The following is a 9,182-nucleotide window of genomic DNA, read 5'->3' as shown; positions in this document are numbered from 1 at the left end:
TACAGTAGGAAATTTACAAAATATCTTCATGGAACATGATCTTTACTTAATATCCTAATGATTTTTGGCATAAAAGAAAAATCGATAATTTTGACCCATATGTTTTTTTGGCTATTGCTACAAATATACCCAAGTGACTTAAGACTGGTTTTGTGGTCCAGGGTCACATATTAAATATAAATTTTATCAATTTAGTTTTGTTACATTATTTGAAAGGCTGCATTTAGTATTCAAATAATAAGTAAGAAATAGTTCTGGTGGACGTGTATGTAAACAAAAAAATAAATAAATAAATAACGTTGAAAATAGTTTAAAAAAATAGGTCCCACTTTATATTAGGTGGCCTTAACTACAGCAGCTGATGTACTTACATAAAAAATAGGTAGTGTATTTTTTTTGTGTTCATATTGTATTGCAAAACACTTCTGCTGCTATTGAGGTGGGATATACTGTATAAGGTTAGGGACAGGTTTGGTGGTATGGGTGGGTTAAGGTGTAATTAATTACAGATGTTATTACATGCAGGTGTTTTTAAAATATAAGTACAATGTAAAAACTTGTATGTACACAATAAGTGCATTGTATCAAAGGATTAATTTAAATGCAAGTACATAGTAATTAAGGCCACTTAATATTAAGTGGGACTAAAAAAAGATATTCTCACTGTCTATAACTAACTCTCACATCAACAATGTTGTTATGGCAGTCTATGCAGTGAAACATTATAAAGGGAATCTAGTGTGAAGAGCAGATCGTGTGACAGTACCTCCATGAGCCAGTCGAGCAGCATGGCTCTCATTTTGGGCCGCAGCGACGGGTGTTTGTCTAAACTGCTCTTGCTGTGTTTGTACTTTATCTCTTTACTCAGCATTTTCCTCCAGACGTCCTCTGAGCTGCCCCAACTTCCCCAAAACAAAACAGAACACAAATACAGACTTCAGACAATGTATCAGTAAAAAACAGGATACAGAAAAATATATGACTGTACATCATCCTGAAGTTCAGTAGCATTGAGATGAAGGGGATTCTTGCCGCTTAATGTTAATACTGCTAGTAGACTGATGTGGCATCTTATGCACAGAAGCCATCGGCATCAGTGTGTTGTGGCGGCTCCAGCAGTAACTCACACATGTGAATAGTGTAACATACGCCCTTCATGGCAGACGCTATTTAGAACATGTTGCTTTTATACATAATGCTTTAAGCTGATTTTTGAAATACTGTGATAATTTGTTTAGCACAAACAATAAATGACTTAAGACAACTTCAGCTGAGCCATGTGCCATTTAGAATCATCAACATAAAAAATATGTTGTTTGTTGACCACGACTAAAAAACTGATGCATTCTAATTAGAGTAGTACCAATTAGTACCTCTTTGTTTTTGTTTATCTTGCCAGGTCAACTAACTTAAACTTAGGGCTAGGGATGCAACGAATGTTCGGCAACCGAAATTGTTCGAATAAGCGAAAAGACTGAATAAATTGTACTGAACAATGACGTGACGCGATCAAATAGAGGCGTGCACTAATGCAGCAAACATGTCATGGTGTGGAAGCATGTAAAAGTGTCAGAGAAAGACGCTAAAATCATTACAAGCACCGACAGCGAGAGACTGTTTAGTACTAGTCTTCGATGAGAAGAGGAAGGGGTGCCTGTTGCTGGTTACTGTATGATTGAAATCACGAAATAGCCTCAAACGATTAGTAAATAAACTGCAGAACGTTTTTTTTAATTCACGCACGAATTGCATTCAAACAGCGCTGCATGAGCTCGCGGCGCTATCTGCTCTTTAGCCAGGGACAGGGTTCAAAGTCCAAAGCACAAGGAAAATCTGGAAAATTTTTATGCATTTTTAAAATAAAATAAGAAAAGTAAGACAATAATAATGATAATAATAATTACAACAGCTCTATTAATACATTTATTATAACACTCACACATAGTGTTCAAATTGGAATATATTTTCTAATGTTTTAAAAGAATTATCTTCTGCTGGTTATGGACAGGTTTGGTGGTATGGGTAGGTTTAAGGGTGGGTTAAGGTGTAAGGGATGGGTCAACTGTGTAATTATAAATGTAATTACAGAAATTAATTACAGATGTAATTACATGCAGGTATTTTTTAAATATAAGCACAATGTAAAAACATGTATGTACACAATAAGTGCATTGTACCAAATTATTAATTTAAATGTAAGTACATAGTTGTTAAGGCCACTTAATATAAAGTGGGTCAATTTTTTTCTTTGAAAAGCTAGACAAAAAAGTAAAAAGCACATTTTGGCTATTTATGCAATGGTGAAAAAAATTGGCAAAATATATGGGGAAAAATGTGAAAAGCTGTCTTCGGCCTTCAGCCCAGTGTTTCATTTTGTTCGGCTTTGGCCAAGAATTTTCATTTCGGTGCATCCCTACTTAGGGCTTATTAACTAACTTATACTGAAACCTACAGGCATGCAGGAGGCATTATGCAAAAATAAAGGTTTACAGTTATGGATGGAACAGTTATGGCGGTGACCCTTGATAAAATTATTTTGATTCTTAGCATAGGCTGTTTGCATGATCAACAACATATAATAGTACTGTTGTATTTCATATACAGTGCCCTCCACTAATATTGGCACCCTTGGTAAATATGGGCAAAGGCGGCTGTGAAAATAAATCTGCATTGTTTATCTTTTTGATCTTTCATTAAAAAAAATTCACAGAATTCTAATCTTTCATTATGAAATAAATGTTTTTCTCCAATGCATGTTGGTCACAATTATTGGCACCCCATGAAATTCTTATGAGTAAAATATATTTAAAGTATATTCCCATTCATATTTACATTTTTTTAGCACACCAGGGTAACTAGGAGCATGAAATTTTCCAGTGCAGAATTATAAATATGAGGAACACAAAGGCCAAATTCCCTTAATCATCCATCACAAGGAGTAAAACCAAAGAATATAGTTCTGATGTGAAGAACAAGATTGTTGAGCTTCACAAAATAGAGAGTGGCTGTAAGAAAGGAGCTAAAGCATTGCAAATCCCCATTTCCACCATCAGGATAATAATTAAGAAGTTCCAGTCAACTAAAGATGTTACAAATCTGCCTGGAAGAAGACACATGTCTATATAGTCCTAATGCACGGTGAGGAGGAGAGTTTGAGAGGCCAAAGACTCTCCAGGACAGTTGAGTCTTAAAGGGGTCATATGATGCGATTTCAATTTTTCCTTTCTCTTTGGAGTGTTACAAGCTCTTGGTGCATAAAGAAGATCTGTAAAGTTGCAAAGACTAAAGTCTCAAGTCCAGCCCGGGGTCGTCACATGTGGTTGCCGCAAGCCCGCCGTACGCTCCTTCATCGAATCCGCCGGCCGTTTCTCACTCTAGCCGCCAGCCGCCGCTCACTCAAGCCCGCCGTGTGTTTCGTTTTGAAAGCGAAACTACTTTGTTTGGCCTTCCAAAAGAGGACACAACTAGAAATCAGTGGTTAAGTTGTATTTACAACACTGTTCCAGAACAGTTCAACCCAAATATTCAGATGTGTGCAGCACATGGAGGACTGTTTCCTGATCCTGGAAGAGTAGACTACAATGCCGGCCGCGTAAAAAGACAGTACTGGGCTGGACGTGGGGACTGGAGCCCTCCTTGGGCTGGACGTGGGGACTGGAGCCCTCCTTGGGCTGGACGTGGGGACTGGAGCCCTCCTTGGGCTGGACGTGGGGACTGGAGCCCTCCTTGGGCTGGACGTGGGGACTGGAGCCCTCCTTGGGCTGGACGTGGGAACTGGAGCCCTTTCAGGAGCGGACTCAGGGGCTGGAGCCGACACTGGAGTGGACTCAGGGGCTGGAGTCCACAGTCTCTTCCTCTGCATTCTTTTTTTATGAGCCGCGGTGAAGGAGACTGCTGTTGTCAGCGGAGGGCTTGGGAGTGAATTGGCCAGCGGGCTTGATTGTGGAACGGCCGGCGGGCTTGACTGCTGAGCGACCTGCGGGCTTGAGAGTGCAACGGCCGGCGGACTTAACTGAGGAGCGGCCGGCGGGCAGGTTCTGGATCGGGGCCGGACGCTCTCCAGAGGATCCCTTCCTCCAGCTTAGTCCAGTGGTGTCTGGGAGGTCAACGGGTCGGTAGTAATTTGCCCCGATCCAGAACAGAGAGTTAAGAGTGTCGTCGTCGAGCGCCGTCTTACCGGAAAGCCCGCAGAATTCCCACGGAACGGAACGGAACAGAAAACAAACTGATTGTAGAAAGGAAACAAAAATGAGTAGAAGGGGCGTGTTTGTTCTGTCATGTTTAACGTGTCTCGTTTGTCTTGTGTCTGAGCACATGGCTCTGTCTTTGTTTATGTTGGCCATGTGCTCCTCTTGTCCTACCCCCTTGTTTCCCTTTACCACGCCCCCTTGTTTAGCCCTTGTCTTGCCCTTATTTACTTGATTGCGTCCACCTGTTCCTCATGTGCTTTCCTCCCAATTTATAGTTCCCCTTACCCTCTTGTCTTTGCCGGTTCGTAGTCTTTCTCACCCCTTCTGTCACTGTTTTTGTCTCTGTCAGTGGATGTGGCTGAGTATGTGTTCCTGTCTTCCTTCCTGGTTGGTATTGTGCCCTTGTCTCGTTTAGTCCTTTGTAGTTCCATGTTCTTGTCTTGCTCCTTTTTGCCTTTTCTCTGTTTTTTGCCTTTTGCCCTTATTTTAGTATTTATTCAGTTCTTCTAGTCCTGATCTTTTGTTTTGCACTTTTGTTTGATATTCTTTAAGTTAGTTGTGTTGGTTAAATTGGTAACTATTTCTTATTTATTTTGTTACTTTTTTTTATCAGTTCTTTTGTTTTATTTATCCCCCTGCCTGCATTGGAGTAATTTGTGTTCCTGTGGAGCCTTGATGTCCAAGGCTTTCCCAGTGGTGTTCCCTAGCTGTCTCTCTCTGTTAGCTGTGTTCCTGCCGTTGAATCACCTGCACACCTCACTACCCTCTTGTATCTCTCTGTTTTGTAATAAACCCTTGTCACTTACTCTGCGATTGGGTCCTTCTTCCAGATCCCTGACATGTATGTGTGTGTGTGTGAATATATATATTAGGGTGCTCCGATTGATCGGCTACCGATCACTATCGGCCGATAATCGCTTTGGGATGATCGATCGGCGGTCTCTAAAAAGGCCGATCTCAAAAAAACGATCTCAAGCTGATGACGCTGCAGTGAGAGGTTTGGCACGACATGCAGCGTCACCGTCTCAGTCTCTACTCCCCCCATTTTCAAAAACGAAATTCAGGCCCTGAATAAATGTCTAAAACTCCTGATTGGAGTATCACTATAAATAGGTATAAATGATAAAACAAAGGTTTTAAAAAGATAGGTATCGGCAGATACTGCTTTCTGTGATCGGCCTCAAAAATCCTGATCGGAGCACCCCTAATATATATATATATATATATATATATCAAATGACAGTTATTAAAAAATATGACTAAATTAGGGTGTTTAGGTTGTCCTTTTTACTTCTTTCTTTATGTCCTACTAATTTCCTAGAGAATTGTATCAGGCATTTCTCTATTAATCTCAAATAATTAAACTCCTCATGTGTCAGTCACTCCTAGAGGTGTCACAAAATTTGACTGAAAATCGGATGTTTCACATATATATAGCGGCATGTGCCAGTGCCTTCTGTGCGTAAGATGCCACATAATGCTACTTAAATGCTACAGTTTGCAGTTGTTCTGTGATGAATTTCACACCATGTGGTCACAATATAATTTCACTACAGGAACACACCTGAGTGTTGGGAGTGGAGATGGCTGTGCATCTGGAGTTTGATCAGACGAGTCAGACACAATTTCATTCACGCTGCTCAGATCAATCTGCCTCCTTACATTCTGAACAGACAACACATTTACATAAATATCAAAATATAACGATGAAACCATGTACTACACATTACACAAATGCACAATGTATACATAACATCACTGATCTTACCTGCAGACTACCTACAGTGTCTCAACAATAACTGTAATTTGCACCTAAATAAGTCTGAATGTCATTGCATTAGAAACAAAAGTTGTGTGTGAAGAAATAAGCACTTGTCAAGCAAAATGTTTGTTAATTCTGAAATGATAAAATAGACATAATGTTGAAACTGTATGTTATTGTGATGATCTACATCTGTGGTTCCTCTGCTACGACTTGAGGAGAACCAACGTAATACATCCACTAAAAATCACAGAAACACCATTCTCAGAAAAGTGAAATTATTTCTGAGAAATGTTCCTGTTGCATTTTGTCTGCAGATGACACTTGCTTATTGTTTTGTATCTAATGCAATGGCATTCGGACCTTTTTAATTGTGACTTACATTTTCAAATACTTTTTGGGGCCACTGTATATGTATTTTATTTATATGAAATACCTGAGAGTCGTTAAACTTTTTTATTGATTTTCTCCTCTTGTTGCACTGCAAAACAAACAAACAAAAATCCAACATTACAACTGACTGACGTACATGCACAAACAGTACCACATACACACTGACCAAATACAAAATAAACAAACATATACTGTACTTACCTCTTTCTTTACTCTTGCTATCTTTTGTGTGTTTCCATTCACAGATCTAGCTTGCCGGCATCCACTAAAAGACACAGGGAGAGAAGAAAAGTGGTCAGGTTATGCTACCAAATGTTCTCACAAGCATGATAAAACCTGAAATTACCAATATTACGGGAAATAGCCAATGGTCATAATAGCTTAATAAACATACACAATAATATCGCAATGAAAATGTAAAACTGGTAATATGAATGGTTTGTGTCAGGGTTATGCTTGCATCTTGGATATAGAAAGTATTATGATCTCAGTATAAAAACAGTAAAAGGCAATGGAAGTCTGCTATGACAGCCAACACAACTGTAATTACACTAAAATCACAGTAATAACACTGTTCTTACCTTCTTCTGGCCATTATCTTCGTATGCAAGTAAGATTTAAGTTCTTATGTATTTTGCCTTCTTCAGAAGCAGATGGCCTATCATGGAAATATTATGCTGCATTATTTGAGTTCCTGATAAATCAGTTTCCGGGAAAACAATACAGCAAATGCACCGCCAGCGTTTGACAACAAAAATAACTTGCATTACGCTCAGGTCTAAAGTCAAATATAGTCACTTTACTAATAACCATACACATTTAAAACCATTTGGATGTGTTTTATCTATCAATACTGCTGCGCGATAAATTACTCTCTGTCTGCATGGGACGCGCGAATTTAGTAAACATTTAATGCATTATAAATGCATGACACATAAGTTTATAATTCTGAATGGCAAAGTCATGTTCATATTTTATGTGAGGTTATTTCCCAATTCAATACTGTGCTCCACAGCTTTAGCCTGTTAGCATTGCCCATACAAGACGTAATTTAGCTAAATATTATGTAAAGCTAACAGTAAATTAAATTAATGTTAGAACTAAACAAAGCTAGCGTGCAATTCTAAGTGCAATTATATAAATAAAAAATAAGTACTAAAGTCGGTGTATTCGACAGCTGCTGCACGACAACAAAATACATGCATTATATATTTAAATAAAAATAACGAGTCTGTAAAAGTGGCATTGCATTGCACTTCTTACCGGAGCAAGTTGGTTTTCTGAGTCTCGCGCCGGCGCCAAGGCTCGTGAGCGCGCGCGCATGCGCTCCTGCGTGTGATCCTCGCGCACTTCTGTGCTCCACTTTTCCTGTTTGACTACATTTGTTATTTTAGGCCGTTTTTTTCATAGGAACAAAAACACGTCGCTTATTTGCATATTCATAGCTATAATTAAATATCTATGAATATTTAGCTTCAATATTTGAAACATCCATTTGAAAGAAAAGTTTAGACTTTCGATTTCCAGCCATGATATGTTTTACGCCCAAACCGCTGTTTTTTATCACTCGGACTGAGAAAAATTAAGATAATATGCATCTATTATTCTTTGAACGTACTTTAAACCTACATTTTTGTTAACGTTTCTTTCATATTAGGATTTTCTCCGCGTTTCTAATGCGTTTCCTGGAGCTCAGAATCGAACTGGCCAATGGGAGGAGGCTTGTGCTGCCATGTGCGCCTCGTGAGAATGTAAACACACGTGTGTGGAGCTAATGCACTGTGTGCTTGACACGCAATACTTTAGTTTTATTTTTAGTGCTGTCAAATGATTAATCGCATCCAAAGTAAGTTTTTGTTTACATAATATATTTCTGTGTACTGTATATATTTATTATGTGTGTACATAAATACACACACACATACAGTTTATATCTTGAAAATATTTACATGTATATACATATTCTTATATTTTTATATCATATAAAAATATATTTAATATATAAACAACATATTTTTCTTAAAGTGCCCCTGGTTATGAAAGGTTCATATTTTGGTTTTGGGATTCCCCAATAACAGGTTGACATGCATGCAAGGTCAAAAAACACTTTTATTGTCTTATAATATGCATTTATTTTTACCTTACATGCTCAAGGACTCCCAAAGGATTTGCTCAACAATTCATCTTTCCAAACCCCTCCTTTGCATGATGCTAATCTGCAGTGATTGGTCTCATTTTCATTGCATCATGCCTGTAATGCCTGATAAAGCAGCGTTTGTGAGCAGTGCTGCTTTGTGTACAGCGTTACCGGGGAAACCGCTATTTTACCGCTCCAGAAGCGGCACCTAGTGGCAAAGAATGAATTTGCATTTTCATTGCAGTGCTGCTTTGTGTACCCGCGATTTTACCGCTCCAGAAGCGGCACCTAGTGGCAAAGAATGAATTTGCATTTTCATTCAGACCAACTCGAAAAGACCAACAAGTGGGTGGGCAATATGCTAATGTTTCATGTTGACATTCATGTTGACACATGAAACGGCTTGGGATTCGTTTTAAAAACGACTCGTTTCAATGATTCAGAGTCGACTCTTTCTTTTGAGAGACAATAACTTTATACACGGTGCACTTTCAGATTTAAACCTTTGCAGGATGTTTTCATTCACAGAATTTTTATATATTCTCATCTCGCATCCAGGCCAGTTACACAAGCTATTAAATTATTAATAATTTTGACGGAAAACTTTTGCGGACGATTAGGAAAATTGATGCTGTCCTGAGTACATCCACTCTTATTTTGTTTAAAATGATAAATGATTAAATGATTAAAACAAAAAAAT

The 9,182-nt window shown here is 38.5% G+C and overlaps 1 protein-coding gene and 1 long non-coding RNA gene across 2 annotated transcripts in view; both read right to left on the bottom strand.

The window, feature by feature from the left end:
- Positions 1-6,189, bottom strand: part of LOC107717718 (G1/S-specific cyclin-E2-like) — a 12,497-nt gene extending 6,308 nt beyond the window's left edge. Inside the window, exons 1-3 of the mRNA XM_016524555.1 lie at positions 6,181-6,189; positions 5,755-5,855; positions 767-902 (exon numbers count right to left, since the gene is read on the bottom strand). Coding sequence (XP_016380041.1) covers positions 767-902; positions 5,755-5,855; positions 6,181-6,189 — 246 coding nt within the window. The remainder of the gene's footprint in view (positions 1-766; positions 903-5,754; positions 5,856-6,180) is intronic.
- Positions 6,190-6,408: 219 nt separating this feature from the next.
- On the bottom strand, positions 6,409-7,655 carry LOC107717724 (uncharacterized). The gene is made up of 4 exons (XR_001637338.1): positions 7,609-7,655; positions 6,927-7,003; positions 6,547-6,610; positions 6,409-6,433 (listed from the first exon to the last, which is right to left on the bottom strand). It is a non-coding gene; the product is annotated as an uncharacterized LOC107717724 (long non-coding RNA).
- Positions 7,656-9,182: the final 1,527 nt, after the last annotated feature.

Source organism: Sinocyclocheilus rhinocerous, unplaced genomic scaffold (genome assembly GCF_001515625.1).
Source record: "Sinocyclocheilus rhinocerous isolate Xijiao unplaced genomic scaffold, SAMN03320098_v1.1 scaffold2318, whole genome shotgun sequence".
In the NCBI taxonomy this organism is placed as follows: domain Eukaryota; kingdom Metazoa; phylum Chordata; class Actinopteri; order Cypriniformes; family Cyprinidae; genus Sinocyclocheilus; species Sinocyclocheilus rhinocerous.
This window is presented reverse-complemented; position numbering and strand designations above follow the sequence as displayed.